We start from the raw sequence: 24,373 nt of genomic DNA, 5'->3' as shown, positions 1-24,373 counted from the left end.
GTAGGAGACAGCCTTTCCCCAAATCCGAACCCACACTGAATCAGTTGATCTTCCAAATCTTTGGCAAATGGGTGGAAATGCTACGCCACTGTTGGTTTTATTTGAACACATTTGATTATTAATGAAGTCTGGGTCTCCTGTAACGGATTTACTGAAACCCTGGCTGACTGCTTCCTTTCCGCACCCCGCCCCTCCCAGCTTCTTCCCCTCTTGCTTTCTTTTTTTGGTAGATGGAGCCTCTAGGTCCTTTGCCTTAAATCTGTGGCCCCCGGCCCAGCAATGTCAGCATCCCCTGCGAATTAGAAATGCAATTTCCCTACCTGGACCCAGCGAATCAGACACGCTGGGCCTGGGCCCTCGGGGGGATGTCCGGGCGTGCTGCTGGCTCAAGCGCCCTGAATCCCTGGGGAGTCCATCACCCCCGAGCCCCTCACTCTCTGCACAGGAAGCATGCCTCTAACCTCTAAACCGGAGACCAGCTTTTTAATCAGTAGCAAGTTCAAGATTTCCTCCTCAATACGGTGTTTATGGACTGAACATCATTGACTGTTTCCTTTCGTTGAAGACATTCTGACCTACCTCAGCAAGACTCCCCCACCCACAGCAGCCGCATCACGGCTGCACCAGGGACTCCCCATCCTTGTCCGCCCAGCATCACTCCCCTTCCTGGAGCCACAATCCACAGCTCCCGTGACCCTTCCACTGGCAGGGCCTGTGGTCTGGATGCTCTGGGTGCAGGGGCGGGAGAGACTCAGGCCTGACTCAGAACCCCTTTCAGCCCCACCCCCCACACCCCCACCAGCAGGACCCAGCCAAGGACACAGGACTCAAGCCCGTAGGATGGATGTCCCCTGACAAGGTCTCAGCTTTTCCACCATGACCCCTCCTACTCCCTGTAACAAACCTGGGGCCCTCTGGTAGGATTCCCAAGGGATGGAGGGACACGAAACACTTTCCCCAGGAGGACCGGCCTGCAGGCATCCCCGCGGACCGGCTGAGCCCGGTTCAAGGACAGCCGTGGGCAGGACACGCAGAGCTGGGACTCCATGCGGGAGTCGGCCACCAGGATGGGCATTTCCATTAGTCACCAGCCTCCTGGTTCAATCATCTCTTTATCTCTGACACTCTGCAAGCCTCCAGCAGGGACAGCTGGCAGACACATTTCCCAGGCGGGCGGGGGCTGGGATGGAGACGTGCAGACTGTGTGGCAACATTCCTCAGCCTCATCGCGGGGCTCGGGGTGCGGCTGTCGGGGAAGACGTGGCCTCAGATGTTCCCAGAACTCACGCTCCCTCCCAACCCCAGCAGGGGCCAACGGGCCAGACATTCCCCAACTCAGAGAGACGGACGCGTCCCTGTGCTGGAAGCTTCCTTTTTTTCTCTCCCTTTAGACGCTGAGGTGTTTTTTTTTTCCTAAATCAGATACTCATAATGGTTTTGTTTTCAGCATCCGCACTTTAATTAAATTCACTCCTTCAAGAGCATCTACCGAGCGGCTCAGCGAGGGCACCCCATGCCCAGGGACCCACTTGTTCTGTCTGAACTCAAAGCACACAAAACAGACGCATGACGGATTTGTCTCACACATCCAGTGTCGGGAGTGGAGGAAAGCTCCAGGATGACCAAAAAAGGAGAAGACAGGATTCAGCTTCCATAGAGGGTTTTCCAACCCGAGGGAAGGAAGATGTGCGGGGAGAGGGCAGGGGCGGGGGGCCTGAGGGAGGTGACGACACTGATGCAAAGGAGAAAGGAGACCCCGGGCCACGCTCCCCGCCAGTGACGCAGAAGCAAGGCCAGTCCCGGGGAGAGATCTGCCTGCTGATGAACACCATGGCATCAACCCCTCTCTGCTTTGCAAGGCAGGTGGGGAGTCTGGGATGCGACCGGTCACTGGGGCTGTGCACGGACCCGCCACAGCCCCGAGGACGCTTCAGCTCAGCGGGAGCCTGAGTCTCCTGCCGGCTCTGTGCCCAAGGGTCACTGCCCTGGGAGAACTGCTCACACGCATGCACGGACACCCCCCCCCCACATATACATACACGCACCTCCCACACACAGTCACACACACACCCCACAATCACAGTCACAGTCACACACACACCCACACATACACCTCCCACACATACACACCCCACACGCAGTCACACACGCACAGTCACATACACGCACCTCCCCTACACAGTCACACACACACATATATACACACACCTCCCACAGTCACACACACGGTCACACACACACACATATACATACACACACCTCCCACACAAAGTCACAGACACACACACCCACCCCCTCACTGGCATTTCAGCCCCAAACACAAGACCCTCCCCAGCCCCATTGGCCGTTCACACAGGGGTAAGGAATCAGTCAGACAAGACAATTATCAGGGGTATAAAACAAATTTTTACTTAAAAGATAGAGGCCGTAAACTGGGAAAAGACTGCTGAATGAGAAACATAAAGGAAATTGAAAAGTGTAGGCCTCAGGCAACAAAAACTGAGAAAAAGAGATGCTGGAAGAGCCAGTCCCGGATTAGAGGTGTTGGCTCTGGGATTCTGAGGGACATTCCCGAGGGGCTGGGACAGCAGGGCCGCCGAAGGGGAACCGGAGCCCGCGGGGCGGGGAGGCAGGGCTCCCCCTTCCCCTCGGGAGCGAAAGCTCACTCCACTGCAGCCTGGTGGGGGGGAGGCACCAGAAACTTCTGTCACACAGTCAATCAGCACATTTTTTGAAGAGAATCTCTTCAAGATTTGTATTTCTATTAATCAAAAAGTCACAAGGACCCCTTTTGCATCCAACCCTGGGTGTTGACACTGCACCGTGAACACCAGGGAACTCTCACCAAGGACAGGCAAGACTCCAGGCTTCTCAGAAGCCACAAAAATTACGCCCTGAACCCTGCCATTCGGAGGCGTGAAGAGAAACAACACACCAGGGAGACGAGAAGCCCGGCCAGCAGAAGAAACTGGAAATATCAAAAACCTCAGTTTCACTCTCCCTTGTTCCCTAATCTTTTTTTTTCTCTCCTACATGTACTGTAAGTTAGTATCAGGTGCCTTTCTCATTTTATCCCACCCAGCAAAGGCGGGGCCTGAAGTCCTGTTCACCTCGGGCCAACAGGGCCAGAAACTCGGCCGGTGATGGCTGGCGCCCTCTGGTGGGAAGACTGGAGAACAGCACCTTCCACCTGGCCAGAAGCAGGGCGGACCTCGGTCTCTTCCTCCCCGCTGTCGTCCGCTACTCTTGAAACTTGGCCGTATCTCTTGGCTCCAATCTGGTCTTCAACAGAACCTTCCAACTTTCACTTTGGGGACCAACTGTAAAGGTGGCCCCTGTTATTCAGAACTTGACTTGTGTTCCCGAATGTCATCACGCCAGGATGGGAACCATGGCTTCACACAGGTGAAACCAGCGGATAAGCAAGTTTGAAAAGGCAGAGGGGGCAAATGGGAAAGGGACAGAGACGAGGCTCCACTGGACGCAGAGAAGTGCTTGGAAGGTGACATGTGGCAGGTAGAAGTCTGTTGTCTTCCCACCGCTGTGCCTTGCCCAAGCCTTCTTAGTTTTGTTTTCTCAAACCCCTATTTAAGGACAATTCTGAGGTAGCTATGGAAACATAACATTTTGCAGTTGTTAGGAACACCCAGCTCACAGACAAAAATAATTCAGCAAAGAAACCCGGGAGGGGCTTTCCCTCTGCTCTGAGTAAATGCAATACAGTATGTGGCTATTTGCCTACCGAATGGGCTGGACAAGGTTTTTGCAAACATTTACGTTCTTGGAACTGTGTTATCAGTAGGGAAAGAGCCATAAAAACGTATTTTCTAGCAGATAAACTGAAGCCTCCACTAGTGAATAAGCTGCCCCGTGGCAGAACCCTCTCTGGAAATGATGGGGTGACTGTTTCCTCTCAGCCAGGCTGGCCTGAATCCCTGCTCCACCATTCACTCTGCAGCGTTGGTTCCTCAACTGTCCCAGGCCTCAGTTTATTCATCTGTAAAATGGAGATGATTACATCTACATCATAGGGTCTGTGAGCGGATTAAAGTAAGATAATGCCTCAGCCTCAGGATCTCTTGACCCTCCTAAATCTTTTCCCCCTTAGTGGAGGGACTGGGGACTGAACCCAGGACCTCATGCATGCCAAGCAGCTGCTCTACCACTGAGATATACCCTCCACCCTTCTCTTAACTTTCAGGTCCTGTGTATATGTGTACTTTTCACTTGGAAAAAGTCTAGAAAAGTTTTATGTTATCAAGGGATCTGTGACCCAAGCAAGTTTTCAGAGTTGTTGCTCTACAGCAAAAGCATCTTCCGAAGATTCCTCGGAGCTCTCATCCAAACCAGCCACCTTCCACACTGTCAGGCTGTGATGGGGACATGCGGTGTGAGACAGACGTATGGGTTTAATTAGAAACAGAACTACCCTGCTTCCAGAAAACAGATACGATGCTCAAGTTTCTACGTCACACCCCTGCCTTTAAGTAAGCCACAGAGCATTTCTTTCGTTTACAATTGTTATTAAAAACATTCACAGCAGACATACCATAAGAGTAAGGTAAAACTGTACCATGTACAGGCCAAAACAAAAAACAAAAAACAAAAAAGACATCCAGTGCCCTTAGCAGTAAGAACACTGAGACTGAAGAAATGTCCAAAGAGGGATTCACTTACTCTCCAAGGCTCCCAAGTCCCCACCGGTAGATGAGGTGGAAGATAAAGGAAGAGTAGAGAGAAGCAGTGCACCATTCGTCATTCCTTATATAAATCTGGACTTTATACCACGTTACTGTGAAGAATAAAGTCTAGACTGTTCATGAAAAACTAAGCCGGACAAAGCACACCGAGGACCTGCAAGAATCTGAAGGCACCGCTGTTTCTGCACAGGAAGTGAAACTGCTTAAAGTGAAACCTTCAGGTGGACAGCAGGGTGACCTAGGTCGGCGTAAAACCTACAAGAAAATCTCAGTGGTGAAGGTTCTTATTTTTGCCAAGCTCCTTTCCCAAGGTCGCCTCCCTTGTCTGACTCTCTGGCAAATGTCCTGCCCCCAATACTGGAGGCTAAAGTTCAGATTTTATACACTGAGAAATGCTTTCCTGTGCCCCTGTGAATTCCCACATAAATAAAAAATAATATTCACAGTGCCTGAATGTAAGAAGGCAGCCAACTCATATTTGCTGAGTGAGTGAGAATGGAAAGAGAAAAACCATCAAGGGTTAAACAGAAGGAAAGATACTGAATATCTTGATATAATATTGAATTTTTAAAAATGGTATTACAAATCTGTGGGAAGAGAAAGGATTATTTACTATTTAACACTAGTACTGGAGTAACTGGTTGGCTATTTTGAAAAAAAAATAAGATGTTAGAGCTTTCTTTCTAGACAGTCTACAAACTTCAGATCGAGTGAATGATTTCTTTTTTTCTTTTTTAATTAAAAAATTTTTTTTAATTTTAATGGAGGTACTGGGGACTGAACCTAAGATCTCACGTATGCTAGGCATGCACTCTACCACTGAGCCACCTTCCCCACCATGAATGGTTTCTTATAAAGAAAAGGACGTGATGCGACAACTAGAAGAAGAACAGTGATCTCATTCTGGGACAGGGAAGAGCTTACTAAGCACAAAGACAGAGAGGAAACCTCAAAGGAGAACAGGATAGGCTGATTTGTATTAAAAAGTAACTAAATGTAGTATGTTCTGGAGCATAAAAAGGATATCAGGTAGAAACTAAGGAAATCTAAATAAAGTATGGACTTTAGTTAATAATAATATATCAATGATGGTTTCATTTTCATTAACTGTAACTAAAGTGCCATATTCATATAAGACATTAATAATAAGAGAAGCTGCTTCTGGCGTCTATGGGGACCTCTCGGTATATCTGCTGAAATTTTCTGTAAATCTGGAACGGTTCTCAAATAAAAAGTTAATGAAAAAAAATACCTCTCCTTCAGAAGATACAAAACAAAAATGGTGGGCAAGGGTGAACAGATTTATATAAGACAAGGGCCAGGCACATAGGTCTCTGAATTCAGGCCATCTAGAAATCTCAATTTTGTCACTCCAGCTGTGACATCCTGGACAAGTTATTGAATCTCTGCCTGTTTCCTCATGTGTAAAATGGAAATTTAAAACTGCGCCTACCTCACTGGGTTCTTTTGAGCATCATACCACTTAATGCACATGAGAGACTAACATTTTCCTAGCACATAGTAAGTGCTTGATAAATGATAACTGGCTTCACCATACAAAGAATTCTCACAAATAAATATAGAAAAAGTAGTATCTTGATACAAAATTGGCAAAGAGAAATAAATAAATTAAAACATTACAAATGGCTAATAAACATAAAAAGTTCACTCTCACTGATAAGAATTAAAAAATCAAAACAAGATTATATATATTTTTTCTTTCACCAAACTGGCAAAGATTGAAAATGACAGTGGTCAGTAATGGAAAGGATGCTATACTCCGGGGGCGGGGGGGTAATTTGTACTACTTTGGGGGGAATAATTTAATAATAGAAATATATAGTAATACAAAAGGAAGTATAACCTTTAGAACGTTCATTCTTTGACCCTATAATTAAATGTCTAGGTATCTTGAGTTATTAATCAGAGATGCACAAAGAATTTATTTATTAACTGTGTTACTTATATAATCAAAATAGCAATCACCCTGAATACCAGCCATTTGGAAAAAAATTAAATTAATTATAGTACATGCAGAGTGTACCATTAAGCAAGAAATAAAATATTTCAGTATAAGGATACAATGTTTCTAATGTTAAGTGAAAAAATTAGGATGTAAAACATATGTAATATAACCCCACTTTTGAAAATTATATTAACTGCAAAAAAAGGGAGACTGTCATAAAATGTACCAACATATTAACAGTCATCTTTGGGTGATGAGATTATGAGTGGTTTATCTTCTTTGTAGTTTTCTGAGTTTTCTAAATTTTCAGATTTAAAAAAAAATGTATGTTATGATTATCAAAGGAAAGTATTTGTGATAGAAAATTTGGAAAACTAGAAAAGTGAAAAGAAGAAAATGTTTATACATGTTATTGAATTGCTAATATGCAAAAATGAAGAGGAGGGGAGGGTGTAGCTCAGTGGTAGAGCGCATGCTTAGCATGCCCAAGGTCCTGGGTTCAATCCCCAGTGCCGCCATTAAATAAATAAATAAATAAATAAATAAATAAATAAATAAATAAACAAACCTAATTACCTCCTCCCCCAAATACAAACATAAATAAATAAATAATATTTTAAAAAATGAGGACAAAGAAGCTGAAAAAGGGAAATCTAGCATCCTGGATGTGATGCCTGGCTCGGAGATGGATGAGGTGCTGGGGAGAATCACAGGGACTCCCACCAAGACGTTGAGCCCCTCGGGGAGAATACTTCCCCCCAGCTCCCCCCAGGGCTTGTCCAACCGTCAGCTGAAAGCCCCCATCTATGGCTCCTGGAATTAAGTCCAAACTCCCACACTGCCACAAAGACCTTGGCACACAGCCCTTCTCCACCCCTCCAGACTCGCTGCTTCCCAATCCCCAGATCCATACCATCCCCACCTGACCCCCAACTCCTCCCCACTGCCCGGACATGACAGATCCTGGCCTGCTCTCCCCCCGGCTGCTCACTCATCCCTGAAGACACCTTCAAGGATCAGTTTCTCCTCTGGGAACAGGTGCTCCCTAATGCTTGTCTCTTGGGACCTCTGACCATACAGTGACTCCTGCCCTCCCCTACTGGGCTCCCCACCACATCTGGATCCTCTTTGGACACTCAGTGCCTGAGTGTCTGGCTCATAGCAGGTTCGTGTCTTGAGGTGAAAAGTCTGGCTGGAGGCGAGGTAGAAGGGAGGGCAGGGAAAGAGAATTTCTGGGATAGCACACCCCCCACCTGAAGGCAGTCCAGCATTCTCCCATGCAAGGTTGCTGACTGCCACCAGCCAAGAAGAAAAAGACAGAGACAGAGACAAAGACAGATGGAGAGATTAAATTACAAAAACAAAAACAAACCTCAAGAAACCCCAAACAGCTAAAACAATCTTGAAAAGGAACAAAGTTGAAGGATTAAAACTTCTTGATTTCAAAACCTACTACAAAGCTACAGTAATCCAAGTGTGGTGCTGGCATAAAGGCAAAGATATATGTCAACAGGATAGAGCAGAGCTGCCAAATAAACCCTCACATATATTGTCAATTGATTTCGACAAGCATGCAAACATCGTTCATTGGGAAAGGATGCTTGAAAAAAAAATGGTGCTGGGAAAACTGGATCCACATGCAAAAGACTGAAGGAACCCTTACCTCACACCATATGCAAAGTTCACCTTCGAAGGGATCAAAGACCTAAACTTAGGAGCTAAAACTATGAAACTCTTAGAATAAGATGTAGGGGAATATCTTCATGGTATTGGATTTGGCAATGACTTCTTGGATATAACAACAAAAGCACAGGCAACAGAAGAAAAAAATAGATAAGCTGGACTTCATCAAAGTTAAAAACTTTTTTGCATCAAAGGGCATTACTGACACAATAAAAAGGCCACCTCCAGAATGGGAGAAAATGTTTGCAAATCACATACCTGATGAGGGATTAATATCCAGAATATATAAAGAATGCCTATAACTTGACAACAACAAAACAAACAACCTAATTCAAAACTGGGCAAAAGATTTGAATAGACATTTCCCCAAAGAAGACATACAGATGGCCAATAAACACATGAAAAGACAATCAACATCACTAATCATTAGGGAAATGCAAATCAAAACCAGCGAGATGCCACTTAATACCCGTGAAGATAGCTATGAACCAAAAAAAAAAAAAAAATCCCCAAAGCAAAACAACAACAAACAAAATATAATGTGAGCAAGGAGGTGGAGAAACTGGAATCCTCATGCATTGCTGGTGGGAATGTAAAATGGTGAAGTCCTGTGGAAAACAGTTTGCCGGGTCCTCAAAAAGTTGAACAGTATGTGGATAATCATGATGGTTGAACAACGTTGTGAATGGACATAATGCCAATGAACTGTACACTTAAAAATGATTAAGATGGTGAATTTTATCTTACGTGTATTTTACCACACACACACACACACACACACACACACACACACACACACAACCTGCAAAGAAAAGCACCCTAGAACAGCCAGAGTGAACTTTCTCAGATGTTCCTCTAGGTTCCACGGCCATTGGGGATGCCACCCTGATGTACTTGGACGCTACCAAGTACATATCCTGACCTTGGGTTAACAAATTCATGCACCCTGCCGCCCACTCTGGCTACCACCCAACTCAAACATCAAATAATCCACTTCGCTAGCTCAGGACACCAGCAGCTCTGCCCCTCTCCCTCCCCCATTTTCTTCTTGACTTTTAACACCAAAACACACACCAGCTGGGAGAAGCTGTAGGGCGGAGGTGAGGCTGGGGCGCATTCAGCCACCAAAGCTAAAAGAAGAAATCGTGGAGCAAAACCAAACTCGAAACCCCACCTAGAGTCTCTCTCTTATCATTTAAAAAATTATTTATTTATTCATTTATTTTTTGTTTTGGGGGGAGGTAATTAGGTTTATTTATTCACTTATTTATTTTAATGGAGGGACTGGGGATTGAACCCAGGACCTCTTGCATGCTAAGCACACACTTTACCACTGAGCTACCCTCCCCTCTCTCTTACCTTTTAATGATTGGCAGAAAGGGCTTTTTCTTCAAGTATTAACTCTCTTTACTACCAATCCTTTTTCCTATCAACTACCCACACGGTCTAGAAGTTGTGATATCTAAACTCAACATATAGACACAAATAATTCCACTATCCTGCGATTCAAACCACTTCCTGTTGGGTTGGCATCGCCAGAGATGAAGGCAGCCAACATGTCCAACTAATTATATCTTTCTATATCTCTCAAGTCCCTCCTCCAACTTAAACATTATATTTCGTTTAACTTTACTTCATATAGCTGGTTTTTCTGGTTTTTTTTTTTCCCCACAAACGTTCTCTAAAACTCTCTCTTAACTGTACGCTAAAACATTTGACACTGATGTCTGAAAAAATTTCTATAGCAACTGGGGACTTAAATGATTTTAATGACAATAAAAATTGTGTGGTGAGGAGGTGGTGAACAATATCATAAATTTGAAAGAAATGGGTTTCAGAAAGTTTCTTGCTTTTGAGTCCCGCTTTCCAAACACTAGATGGACTGGTTACTTGCCATATTCCCTATTGAGAAATAGGTTCTGCTTTATGTCAGTCTCCAAACCTCTCCGAAATTATATACTGCTCTTAGAAAACCCACCTTGGCCACACTGCCGAAAATAATCCACTCAGGGGTCAATGTTTTCAAAGAGTTCCCCAAACTACAACATCCCCACACACAGGTCTACCCGCTGGATAGCGCATCTTTCTGGGAAATGGAAATGAACTGAGGAAAAAGTTAACTCGAAAGAGTCCTTGTCTTGCTTCTCCCAGAGGTCTTGCGGAATCAGCACACAAGTCAACCCTGCCTTTAGAAGAGACCCTGCCTCACTCAAAAATATGCATCCACTGAACCCAACACAGCATCCAGTTTCTCAGTACATACCCAAGTGAATGCATTAATAATAACTCAGATAGGAAGCCCTGAAGTACCACGCTCTGGACCAATAATATACACCAAGTCATTAAGTAGATATGATTATTACTGTCATGTTAAACTGAAGAGTTAAACGATTATTTTCCAAAGCTTCTTGAAACCAAGCTGGCAAGCGACGTTGCTGGAATTCCAGCCCAGGTCTGCCTGACTCTGCAGCTTCTGCTCTTATCACCATATTGGGCAGCCTCCCTGAATAAATGAAGTGAAAATCTCCCTAATTTTGTTTTTTACTAAAACCCGCTCATTTGTTTGCTCTGGGGAAGGGAGACACCTACAATTTTCCCTAATAATGAGTTTTCTCTTAATATCAGAACTTTCTCTCCATGCACATCCAGACATGTTAATATTTCAAAACAGAGTGTTTGTGAGACAGATTTACCTGGTCAGTTCTCACAGTTGATTAAATTATTCCGAAATATAAATTGTGAACATTCTGAAACATACTTTCTCCCTCAAGAGACAAATGCCAGTCTTAATGCATTACTGGTGAGATCTTCATGTGTTTTTTTTTAAAGGAACAATAGATTTTGAAAATGCAGTGGCCTGAGCAGAAGAACTTCCTCGAGGTCAGTGTTATCCAAGGCAACCACGTGTCTGGCAGGAAATCTGAAGCTGCATGACATTAACAATGACCATGGAGCGGGTGGGAAGGGGTAAATTTTGGAGTTTGAGATTTACAAATGTTAGCCACTATATATGAAAATAGATTTTTTAAAAAAGTTTCTTCTGTATAGCATAGGGAACTATGTTCAATATCTTGTAATATTGTAATAACCTTCAATGAAAAAAAAGAAAACAAATAAATGCATGTATATGCATAATTGGGACACTGCGCTGTACACAAGAAATTGCCACATTGTAATTGACTGTACTTCAATAATAATAATGATAAATGACCATGGAGACCCTCGTGACTGTACATCTGAAGGAGACAGGACTTGGGTAAAAAGCATGCTTTTTGCTTTTCAGATATATCACAGGCATCGAAGCTCCTCTAGCATTTTCCCCTATTCTGTGCCACGTGGCTTGTAGCGTTGACTCATTAAGCAGAACCTGCACACTCTGATGAAGCCCCAAATCCCAACACTACCTCCATGGGCTTATGTGCTTTTCTTTTTTAAGGGGGGAGAGGTGATTAGGTTTGTTTATTTGTTTTAATGGCAGTACTGGGGATTGAACCCAGGACCTCGTGCATGCTAAGCACACACTCTAACCATTGAGCTATACCCTCCCCCCTTATGTGCTTCTTAATGTAGTCACCTGAGTAGGGAAGGGCATCCCTGGGCTGTATTCCCAGGTTTAGACCAAGGATAGGATTTTATGTTGATTATTTTTAGGCAAGCTTTGCTAAATATATAAGGCACATGTAGACCCTCACTGGCGAGAGAGATCCTCTGTCTGTTGTCAAAGCATGGGATAATTTAACAACTGAGAATTAATTCCTCATCCTACCCAGAAAGCTCTGAGTTCATTTCTTCAGCTTCCTATCAGGGAATGATTCCAATATTTACTTTGGAGCTACACCATAAAACCAGCCACATGCTCGCAAAGATTAAATAGTCAACTGTCATCCTTGCTCAAACAACTTACTGCTCAGAGAGAAAACTAACTTGGTATTCATATATTCATGATCCTATCCTCAGAAAAGCCTACGAAGTGGACACTGTCTTCATTCCCACTTTACACACAAGGAAACAGAGAGGTTAAGGAACAGATAAAAGATCTCCAGCTGTTAAGGAGCAGAGCCTAGAATTAAACCCAGGGCTATCCTGTCTCCAAAACTCTTAACTTCATCTCAGTCTTCTAACTGCCTCTTATGTTTGCTTTTTAAAAAGTTAAATCCACTTTGGCCATTTTCTCTTATTAGGTATAAGCATTGTTAATTCTGATTTTCCCCTTATTCGGGAAGAATTAAAGAAAACATGGAGTGTGTTGTTGCCAACTGCGATGTTTGTTTCCTAAGACGGTCACAACTCTCCTGTGGGGAGGAGCTGCACCAGGATCTCTGGAGTCAGACAGCCTGGGTCCTCCACTTTCTAGCTGTGTGACCTTGGACAAGTCACTTCTCGTCTCTGTACTTTAGTTTCCTCACCAATCAAATGAGGGCAATAACAGAAACTAACTCAGTGTTCTTGGGGATTAAACAACACAGAGTTTTGAGAACAGTGTTTGGCACATTTCCCACGCTCAATAATTCTCAGCTAAGATGCTAGAAATAAGTTCTGTTTTTCTTGAGGGGTAGGTAATTATGTTTATCTACTTATTTTAATGGAGGTACTGGGGATTGAACCCAGGACCTCATGCCTGCTAGGCATGTGCTGTACTACTGAGCGATACCCTCCCCTGGAACTAAATTTAGATTAGTGATCACATGTAAACATCAGGAGGAACAACTAACACGTTGGATATCCGGAGTTTAATTTGTCTGGAAAAGATAATCATAAAAGATAATCAAAAAAAGCCTTCCCATGGCCCAGGCTGCCTATATGACGGCCAAGTGTATCTTTCGCAAACTAAATAACCTTGGCATTGGCGGCATTGAAATAGAGTATGGATTCCTTGACATTACCTCACCTCCAAGACACACAGACACTTCAAACGTTTTAAATCAAACGCTTAAAGAGTGGGTTCTCAAATTAATACTTATCAATGCGTCCTCGCCGTGGTAAGATTCAAGGCCGTCTTTCAAACTGTGCAACTTGCTCTAAATCACGTTCTCTACAAACGTCCCTTCGGAGCTTGCATTTCAGTACTTGGTGTCCCCAACTGTAGCTGTCCCAGAACAAAAGCCTAATTGCTGCTGCTACAATACGGCCCTTTCTCTGAGATCATTGTGAAGCCCTCGGAGCCAACAAGAGAGGGAGTTCTTGTGAACAGCCCGCACTGCATCAAGTTCCTGGACTCTGAAGGCCGACACGAGCGGAGTTATCTCTGAGACTCAGTCCTTTTCTCGTATCTACTCCCCCCCTGCAAATAGCTCTGTCTCGGGAGTGTTTCTGAGCCCTTTAGGACACGTGAAGTGTTCCTGCCGGGACGAGTCCGGAAAACCTCGGGGTCCCCTTGTCCCAACCGCGCAACGTGAACAAGGCGCGGGACCTCAGCCTCGCCTCGGCGCGATTCTGTCGCGGTGGGGTCGGTGCTGTGCGTCCCCGGGGCGGGATGTCCTACCAGGCCCACCCCCGCGCCCCTGCGCCCCTGCGCCCCGCGGGCGCGAGCGGGAGCCCCACCTCCCCAGCCCCGGTGGGACGGACGCCGTGCGCTCCCGTCCCGTGCTGGCACGCGAAACCCCGAACAGTGGCCCCGGGGTGGGGGGTGGGGGGCGCCGGGGAGGGGGGGCTCTGGGACTCACGCGGTCTCTCCAGCTCTCGGGGGCCTCTCCGCGGCCGGCTCCCGGCCCCTCGGGGTCTGAGAGTGGGCGCCTCCCATGGCTCGGAGCGCGGCGCCCCGGCTGCGCCCGCCCGTGCTCCGCGGCTCGCCGGCCCGACCCGGACCCCAGCGGGAGGAGGAGGCGGCAGGCGGAGGAGGAAGGGTGGGGCTGCGGGTGGGCGGGGGTGCCCGGGAGCCCGGCCTCAGGGTCCCGGCCTCCGGGAGAGCCGGCGAAAGGGCGTTGCCGGAGACGCTGCGACTTCTCCGCCAATCGCAGGGCTCGGCCCGCACGGCAGCCCCCGACCCCCGGCCCCCATTCTCCTCCGGGCGATGCTGAGCCCCTCGGCGGCCGAGGGCAACAGGTGGAGTGGGCGGGGGGGCCGGGAGTCGTCGCTTTCCCTGCCTGCTCCTCAAGCCTCTGCCGCCAGCGCCCGGGGAGCCCCAGCGGGAGGCTGTAAGGGGAGCGGCTGGAAGGAGGCCCTGCAGAGCAGCCCCGGGAGGGGGCGGTGTGTGCCGGCATCCCCGACCCGGGCTGCCTTCGAGCCGCGGGCCTCCCCCAGCCGCTTCTCCCGCACAGAAGCCCGCGCCGAGCTGTGCAGAAAACTGGAGGAATCCTGGTTCTGCCCTCGACTAGCCGGGTGACTTGGGACAAGTTACTTCTCCGTCTCCGAGTCTTGCTTTCTTCGTCTGTAAAATAAGGAAGCATGATCTCTGTCTACCTCTTAATGTCCCTTCCGGTTCTGACAACCGATGAATGAATTCTCTTCCAAACTCAGGAGAAAAAAAATGCACCCTGGCCCTCCCGTGACACCTGCGATCTACTACTTCTGCAGCTCATAACTCCCTTTTCAGAATATTTCATGCTCTTTCTCATCCGTTCCCGTCCCCTGCTTCCCTCTCCTCCAGCCACCTCTTGGCCATCCCAGCGTTTAGTTTTGTGTGTTGACAGAGTGGAACGCCCTTTGCTGCTAACATCTATTTATCCTTCCTGACCCAACTCAAACTGCCTTGTGTAACACCACCCTGTTCCCTGATCTTACATCTTTTTTTCTTATTGCCTGTTTCCTGCACTAGAATGTAAACTCCGTGAAGACAGGGGATTGATTTCGTTTTCACTGTTCCCCCAACACTGCTTGGCACACACATCGTAGAAACTCATCATTGTTGGTAAGTGCATCATCTTACACACGTTATCTCCTTCCTTCCCGCTGCTCTCCCAGCACTTGTTAATTTCTCTAACATAGCACTTTACCAACCTCATTTTGTGATGATCTCTTCACTTGTCTGTCTGCCTTCTAGAATATGAGTTCTTTAATGGCAAGAACGCTTCCTTATCTCTGTATCCAAGCTTTAGTGCTGGCACAGCGCCTGTATCCTGGCTTACATATAAATATTAGCCTGCGGTTATGCACACAGAATCGTGTTGGACATTAACTTCCTCCTCGACTGGAAGCTATGGACAAAAAAGATGTGGCTACATTTTATTGTTTCCAGAAAGGATGGGAAACCCCTAATAGAGACATGTTTACAACAGATCTCTCTTTTTTATGTCAAGTTTTGGCTTCCTGTTTATACCTTCTCTTCACTCTACTAAATCCAGAGAGTTCCCCGGGGTTTAGGACGCTGTCTGAGCCTACGTAGACGCAGACAAGCAGACTACCTGGGGGTAGGAAAATAAACATTAATTAGTAAAAGGGCATTGAGACTGGGTATTGAGGTTTTGTGGGAAGGATTTCAAATAGCTGAATCAAAGTTGACTCTTGGCAGGTAATTTTTTAAAAGTTCAAATTCTGCCTGCAGTCAGTCTGGAATACTTGGACACTGTGATGGAAGTGTCATTGAAAATGCAAACATGACCTTGTCAGAGCTGGTGTCCCCTCCGGAGGAACACTCAGCCCCTCCTAGGGAGGAAGGGCTTTATTCCCAGTGGGTTATTCCAAGGGGAAAATGGGAGGAGAGGCGGTGGGAGAGGACGGTGAGGATGGGAGAGATTTCTTTCTGCCGGCTAGACAAGATGGGCTGATGGGAGGAGCTGTATTACTACGTTTGCAGAAAGGCACGGGATGGCATTACTAAAATGGTTTAAGAGAAAAGGGGAAAAGTGAAGCCCATGTCCTGTTGTGGTGCAGAGAAACTGAGACAATGAGGGGGAAAAGGAGTCTGCACAAGAATGCGAAAGGGGGACTATAGGGGCCCAAAGAACATCTCTGCAGACATGCTTGTGTTCACTGGTTTTGCCAGCCTGGCTGGCACAGAGACAGAGGTGGCTGGGGCTCCAGACCCAGAGGAAGACAGTCAAAGGAAGTCTTGTCTTTGGGAAGTAAACTGACGAGGGCCCCGCGTAGACCCGAGAGCCCCAAACACCTCTCTTCCCACCAACATGTAATGGTTTGTACTTCTCTTGGAAGCAGAGCCAAGATCTGGTTTACATCAGGATTCACTCTTGGTGGTGTTCATTCCACTTATTTTGGCAAATACATAACAACAAGTCTCCACCACTGTAGTGTCATACAGTTTCACTGCCCTAAAAGCCCTCTCTGCTCTGCCTATTCATCCTTCCCCTCCCCAATCCCCTGATATTTTTAGTGTCTCCATAGTTTTGCCTTTTCCAGATGTCATATAGTTAGAATCCAGTGGTATGTAGCCTTTATGGATTGACTTCTTTCACTTAATAATAAATGCATTTAGGATTCCTCCGTGTCTTTTTGTGGCTTGATAGCTCTCTCTTTTTTTTTAAACCCTGAATAATATTCCTGGTCTGGATGTATCACTGTTTATTTATGCAGTTACCCACTGAAGGACATCTTGGTTACTTCCAAGTTTTGGCACTTCATGAATAAAGCTGCTATTATTATTGTGGGCAGAGTTTTGCTTTGACATAAGTTGTCAGCTAATTTGGGTGAATAGTAAGAAATGCAATTGCTGCATCCTATTCTAAGAGTAGGTTTAGTTTTGTAAGTAACCACCAAACCATCTTTCAGAGTGGCTGGACCATTTTGCACTCCCACCAGCAATGAATGAAATTTCCTGTTGCTCCTCATCCTCACCAGCATTTGGTGTCATCAGTGTTCTGGATTTTTGCCATTCTTACTGGTGTGTAATGGTATCACGTTGCTTTAATTTGCAGTCTCTTAATGACATCTGATGTGGAGTTATCTTTTCATATAAGCATTTCGTATTTGTTTGCCGTCTGTATATCTTCTTCAATGAGGTGTTATATTTGGCTTTTTAAAATCCATATAAAAACAATTGCCGATCTTTTTTTAATTGAAATGTTTAGGTCATTAACATTTATTGTAATTATCTCTATGATTGGGAATGGGTCGATCATTTTATTTTTTTTTTCTCTTCTGACATTTGTTTCTCCATTTCCCATTTCCTACTTTTTTGATTACTTGAGGTTTTTTTTTAACAATTATTCCATTCTAGTTTTATTGATGGCTTTTTAACTATAGTGTTAGCATTTTGTTTTTAGCGGTTGACTTTTAAGTTACCAAATACATCCTTAACTTTTCATAGCCCATTTAGTACATGAATAATGTACTTCTTCATGTGTATTCTAGAGCTGAAAAGTGCAACTTCTGAAAAAAAAAATTCACCAGATGCACTTAATAGCCAAATGGACATGTCAAATGAAAGAATAAGTAAAGTTTAAGATGGATCAATCAAAATTATTCAGGATGAGTAATAGAGAGGAAAAACACAGGAATAAAATGGACAAAATCTCAGAGACGTTTCAGATGAAATCAAACGTCAAATTTACATACAATTGGAAATCCAGAAGCTGAGAAGAGAATGGAGTAGAAAAATATGTGAAGAAATGATAGCCAAACATTCCCAAATGTAGTAAAAATCAGAAATGTGCTAAACAAACACCAAGAAAATAAACATAACAAAGTCCATGCCAAGGCACACCTTGGTCAAAATGTTCTAAATCTTTCAAGTAGAAAGAGATCAACTGAAAAAGGGATTTCCATTTGGTTCTTTTTTATGATTTCAATTTCTCTGTTGAAACCTCCCTTTCCTCCGCTGAGATTTTGCTTAATTGAAAATAAGCGCTTCCCCCCGCATTGTTATTATTTTTACTTCACTGAGGATAGCTATGAAATCTTTTAAAAGTATAGAAACACTTAAGAACACTTGCCTTTTAAATTCTAACATAACGTTCATCTCCAGGTTAGATCTGATTGACTTTAAAGAATGTGTTTCGTCTTTACAGTTCTTGATACGTTAGATAATTTTGGACTGCATCCTGGACATCGTGAATACTAAGTTGTGGAGATTTCAGGTCCCATTATTTTCCTCTGATGAGAGCTGTTTTTCCTTTTTTCCAGGGTGTAATTTTCTTACTGGGCTTGAAATGCAAACCCTGTTTCTTGGGTGCAGATCTAGTCTGAGTGCTGATCTTCTGTCTAGCCGAGCAGCTTTCAGTGTTTTCTATGCAGAAGTGGTCCAGGGGTTGATCAGAGATTTGGCTTGGGGATCCCCTCTTGGGCTCTTCCCTTCCTGGGTTCCCCTACTTTTTCAGCATTCATGGTTTCCTGGCTTCACTTTTCTCATTCCCCGGAACAGAAAGAGTCTGGAGTTTCTCGTGTATGTCTCTCTACTACTCAAGCCCCTTGTATAAGTCCTCATCTCCTCTTCTCCAAGCTGACCTGCAACACCAGAATCTAACTACTTCTTTTTTTTTTTTTTTAATGGAGGTACTAGGGATTGAATCCAGGACCTCACACACACTAAGCACGCACTCTACCACTGAGCTATACCCTACCCACCAGAATCTACCTACTTCTGTTTCCTTTTCAAATAATTGCTTTATGTATTACGTCCAGGTTTTAGAGTCATTTTCTGTAGGCATGGTCACAATACCCAGGACAGCCTATACTATCCAGCAGTAGAAGTGCATATTTCATTCTTATGAAATGGCAATTCTCAGCTTTATCACCATCACGGTTGTCCTGAGTGACCCCGGCCTGCTTCTGGAAATCAGATTTGCCTCCACAGGATGAAAATTCCCTTGGAATGTTGAAAATAATTTGCTCTGGGCCCTGAAGATGATTTTAAGGGATCAAAGGAGTGGAGCCATGGGAGTATCACTGCATAACTGGAAGTCTGAGAATCCTCAAGACGAATATTCCCTAACATCAGTTCTCCCCTTCTCTCTTAGTAAAAGAAAAAAAAACCCCTGATTTTTAGGTATTATGAATAAAAGCTGTTTCCCAGTCTCCATTGCGCTTAGGTGTGGCCATGTGACCAAGTTTTGGGCGATGGGAGAAAAACAGAAATGTCAAGTTCAACTCCCAGGAAGTATCATGGGTGGGTGGGGCACAGGGAGGTACGATGGTCCGAATGTTTTTGCACCCCCAAATTTCACAGGTTAAAATCTTAACCCCTCAAGGTGATGGTATTAGGAGATGGAGCCTTTGGGAGATGCTTAAATCCATCAGTGTCCTTATAAAAGAGGCTCCAGACAGACCCGTTGCCCCTTCCAGCGGGTGAGGACACCGCTAGAAGGCACCCGCAGTGAACCAGGAAGAGCGCCTCACTGGAATACAACCAGGCTGGTGTCCTGATCTCAGACGTCCAGCCTCCAAAATGACGAGGAATAAATTCCTGTTGTTTACAAGCGGCCCAGTCTGTGGTATTTTGCTACAGGGGCCAGAACAGACTAAGACAGGAAGACAGGAGGTGAGCCCTTTTTTGGTTCTTTCTTTTCCCCGCTGACTGGAATGCTGATGCGATCGCTGAGTTCACGCAGCCATACTCAAATCTGAGTTTGATAGACCCTCATCCATGACACGTGGAGCCTCCACGCCTACCATGAATCGCCTACCTACAGATTTCTTTTATGTGAGAGAAAAATTTACTTACATGTTGCTAAGCCACTGTTGTTTTGGGCTTCTGTAAGACTCAGCCAAAGCAAATACTAATCAATATTCTGGTCATTAAACTGGGGAGAAAAAAGAGTCCCATTTCTTCATAGTCAAGCCACCTGTACCTGGAAGAACCACAGTCCTCAGCATCCTGCCAGCAGCGTCTCCGTCCTGCTCCACAGACGAAGAGTGCTGTGTAAATTAGCCCTCACCTTGGAAGTTCAGCTCCGGCTGAATCTGCCCCTAAAACCTCTCCCCAGGCATCACTGAAAAGCAAATCTGTGCCACATAAACAAGGTCTCCATCCTCTCCTGTCTCAGTGCTGTCCTGACTGACTGATGGATTGATTCACTCATTCATTCAACAGATATATACAAACGCCTGTCATGACGCCCATCTTAATGTCAGCTCATCTTCGCAAACTGCATGAGGTGAGAGTCGCCTGAGGCCAGCTACCAGCCTCGAGATGACCCTCTTGCAAGTCTATACCCATATTCCACTTTGCATCATTGTTTTGGCTTAAACTTAACCAAAAAAAACACCCCAAAACAACTAAGAGACGAATTGCTAGAACAGAGCTGGAAAGGCTTTTACAGGCCATCTAGTTCCACCTTCTAATTTTAATGTAAGTAAACCAAACAAAATTTTTAAATTAAAAAAAAAATAAGTAAACAAAGGCCCTGATACGCTGTAGATTTGCCCAAGGTTAAGAGACAGAGCCAAAGCTAGAACCAGGACTCTGATTTCCCCACTCCTACTCGGTCCTTTGTTCTCCCCTCTATCTTTTTCTCCTTCATTCAGACTTAGTTCAAATACAAAGATCCATATCTGTCTTTTGAATTAGGAAATTTTTAAAAATTTTACTTTAAAATCCTCCCAGTCATACTCAGTGTCAAAGAGAGACATTACTTTTGGTGATTTGTCTTTGATTTTATTCCCAGTTTACTCTGAAGAGTGACCACGCCAGCAACCCAGACTGGGACCTTTTCCCTGGCCCTGGAACCCTTGGGACTGAGGAAAATTAAGTCAGGTGGAAGTCACATGCTTACTTACAAGGTAAGTTTTCAGAGCAAGTTTCCAGCCAAATGCCCTTTGCCTGAGGCTAATTCTTAGAAATTCCTCCAGAATTCCAACAGCCACTCTGTATGTGACCGTTCTCTAACACTTTGTGCTAGCAAAGCTGAAATCTGGGGGACAAAAAAGTCTTTGTTCCCCTAATTCAAGGTGATGCAACTGTCACCTATAATGAGCTGGCAGTTTCCAGAGGAGAGCTGGTGCCTCAGACCTGTGACCCTGCTCTCCTTCTGTGGAAACGGCGGCCAAGTTCACAATGTCACTCTGTATTCTCCAGGAGAGGAATGAAAGCACTTAAGAAAAAAACTTCTAACAGACTCAACAGACATAGAAAACAAACTTATGGTTACTAGGGGGGAAAAGGGGTGGGAAGGGATAAATTGGGAGTTCGAAATTTGCAGATACTAACAACTATATATAAAATCGATAAACCACAAGTTTCAACTGGATAGCACAGGGAACTATATTCAGTACCTTGCAGTAACCTATAATGAAAAAGAATATGACAAGGAATATATGTATGTACATATATGACTGAGACACGATGCTGTACACCAGAAATTGACACAACATTGTAAGCTGACCATACTATAATTAAAATAAAACACTTCTTTTGCTTTTTTTAAAATTTCATTTACTTGTCATCTCTATTCCTACAGAATGGCTCAAGGACAGTATGTGCTTTGTGTGCTTTTTATTGATTTATTTTTTTTTAAGCAGGCTATTTTTTTGTGTTCCGGCATTGTTTTCAGAGACAGAATCTGCCTATAATTCAAACATCCTGGACTCACTAACCGCAAATGTCTTCTCAGAATATTAACTCTTAGTACGTTTGTGGGTCTCATGTAACTTTGGAGTAGAGACCTGGAGCAACCATTGAGTATTTAAATATGGATTCTAACCCGATTGTCTGATCCTGGGGATGGAAGGGTCAGGAAATTTTATCCTCCAGTACTTTATTTCCACTCTCTGACCCAGCAGATTCTGGCTTTAGTTGTTCCACCAAGAAGTGACAGGGTGGACAGGAAGGTGAGAAGGCTGGCCAGTGTCCTGGGTTCAAGGAAGCGCTTTAATTGTGAGCCTTTGGAATTAAAATTGGTATGCGTGATTCATTGTATAAAAATAGCAGTGTCAATATAAGGAAAAAAATGCTACTGTTCTCTGGCTGGGCACAACAAACGGGGTCTTTGAAGCCTGAAAATGCTTCAAAGCAGAAGCAAGCGTTCAAAGTAAATCTCTAAAGAGAGACAAAGTAAATATTAAAAGTCCTTTTGGCTTGGGAGCTAAGACTGTCCTAAGAGGTTATATACAGACCTTGCCTGTTTGCCTTAGGACATCTGTGAGCCAGGCAGCGCTGCCAAGTTACAAAAATAAAACAGGCTTTTAAAGTTAAGCAGGTTAAACAAAAGGCAGAGTAAGGCCAGGTAGAACAAAATATCAGAGCCACTTTTCCTTCCGGAAGTCTGGAAGTTTTCCACCTTCCTGCGGAGAAAGGTCAGGACTGCTCTGGAATGGCTCTGCACCTGCAGATAAAAGCCCAGGAGCACCCCTAGGAGTGGGGATGGAAGGAAATAAGAACGTTGTACCTGGCTCAGTGTGCGGGGCTCTAAGGGTCAGTAGGGAGTGCTGTTTGGCTTTTTCCATGTTCCGGGGAGGGGACAAATCCAAACCGGATTTGGTTAGTGCAGTCTTAGCTTTGAATTTTTCGACCTTCTTGCCTGTACTCACAAGCTTTTTATCTACGCCCCAGTCTGTGGTCCACATTGCTATTGATACTGTAACCATTTTCTTGTGCATCTGGGATCTAGAAAGGCGTGCGCATCAGAAGTGGGAACCATAGCATCTCTGGCTCCTCGGCATCTCCGTGAATTATCCTTGGTCCCTGATCCTTCCTCTAGGGCAGAGCAGGGCGTAAGCTGGTCAGCTTAAGAGGAGAAGGGCTTGCGCGAGATGGAATGCATGTGAGAAACGGAATACCTGGGCTGTCTGCATTGGAGCAGGCTGAAGGACTGTCATGGCCCCAGAGCTGGAAGAGGCCACTGGGGTCACCTGATTCCAAATCACACCTGATACAGGGATCCCTCTGCTCAAGATTCCTCACCAACAGTCAGCCAACCTCTGCTTGGAAATTTCAAAGATATTTCCGGAGGACACAGAGTTACCACACTCAGATCCCTGTCAAGAATGGATTTAATGGAAAGAGGGTGGGGAGGGATAAACTGGGAGTTCAGGATTTGTAGAAGTACTATATATAAAATAGGTAAACAAGGTCCTACTGTATAGCACAGGGAACTATATTCAATACCTTGTAATGGCCCTATAATGAAAAAGAACATGAAAAGGAATATATGTATATATATACATATATGTATAAATGAATCACTATGCTGTATGCCAGAAATTAACACATTGTAAATTGACTACACTTCAATTAAAAAAAAAAAGGAAGTGAACGGATTTAGCAACCCAGCTTCGAGGAATGTGGCTGGCTGATAACCTCCAGCTGTTAGTGCCTCTGAAGACTCAAGAGTCTGCCTCTGCTTCTGAGCTGAGATCAGTCTTCCCCGGCAGCCCCCAGCCAACGGCTGAGCACAGGACTCCTCTAACCTTTGCTTGGGAGCTGCGCATTGGCCCAGCAGAGGCTTGCATTACAGTCTGAAGGCTCTCCTGCCCAATCTTGCTTTTCCTCTTTTTCCTTTCCCAAGTGTTACTCTCAATCAGCCTGAATACGTGAAGCACAGAGGATTTTTTTAGGGTGTAAAACTATTGTATAGGATACTGTAATGCTGGGGACAGGACACTACACATTTGCCAAAACCCATAGAACTTTACGGCACAAAGAGTGAACCTTCCTGGGTATAAATTAAGGAAAAATCATTGAGGAGAGCGGGGACTGCCAGGATGGGATGCAGACCGTGACCAGTCTAACTGGATCACAACTGTCTGAAAGAACTTCACTGGAGGGACTGTGGGGGAAAAGACGCTGACCTAACTAACATTGGAAATGAGTGGCATCTATAAGACCGTGGGCCAAAGAAATTGTATACCAGCACTGTTCTCTAGCTGATAAAGCTGTCATTTCCCGTGGGAGTACGTGTTAACTGTTCTAAAACCGCTATCCGTGCATGTTGCAATTGAACAATGAAGTAAATGGACGGAAGGTGGCTGGAGCCAGATTTCTCGTTGTCGGCGTGGGAAGTTATAGACAAGCAAGGGGAGGTCTAGAAAGATCCATGAGGTCGTGGATTAGAGTTGGACACAGCAATGTGAATTCATGTTCTGCTTAATATAGATTCAGATGGTTACCTACAGATATGTTTAAATGTGTGTGTATATGCAGGTTAGTATACACACATGTATCTTCTTGCTCTGTAAGTTGAGAAGGCCTGGAAACAAC

At 44.9% G+C, this 24,373-nt stretch overlaps 1 protein-coding gene and 1 long non-coding RNA gene across 8 annotated transcripts in view; one reads left to right on the top strand and one right to left on the bottom strand.

Annotated features, from left to right (window-relative positions):
• The window catches only part of TACC1 (transforming acidic coiled-coil containing protein 1), a 94,778-nt gene that overhangs the window by 61,842 nt on the left and 8,563 nt on the right, over positions 1-24,373 (bottom strand). For 3 of the 7 annotated variants that reach the window (XM_074353408.1, XM_074353409.1, XM_074353411.1), the window contains exon 1: positions 14,013-14,243. The exons of 2 other annotated variants lie outside the window; for them this stretch is intronic. In XM_074353408.1, coding sequence (XP_074209509.1) covers positions 14,013-14,089 — 77 coding nt within the window. In that variant the 5' untranslated portion in view covers positions 14,090-14,243. Of the gene's footprint in view, positions 1-14,012; positions 14,244-24,373 lie in introns of those variants that run through there. 2 more of the 7 variants (XM_074353410.1, XM_074353407.1) reach the window with 2 other exon arrangements.
• On the top strand, positions 14,259-23,523 carry LOC141575093 (uncharacterized). The gene is made up of 4 exons (XR_012502417.1): positions 14,259-14,391; positions 15,104-15,196; positions 20,844-20,958; positions 22,785-23,523. It is a non-coding gene; the product is annotated as an uncharacterized LOC141575093 (long non-coding RNA).

This window comes from Camelus bactrianus, chromosome 26, assembly GCF_048773025.1.
Source record: "Camelus bactrianus isolate YW-2024 breed Bactrian camel chromosome 26, ASM4877302v1, whole genome shotgun sequence".
Lineage (NCBI taxonomy): Eukaryota > Metazoa > Chordata > Mammalia > Artiodactyla > Camelidae > Camelus > Camelus bactrianus.
This window is presented reverse-complemented; position numbering and strand designations above follow the sequence as displayed.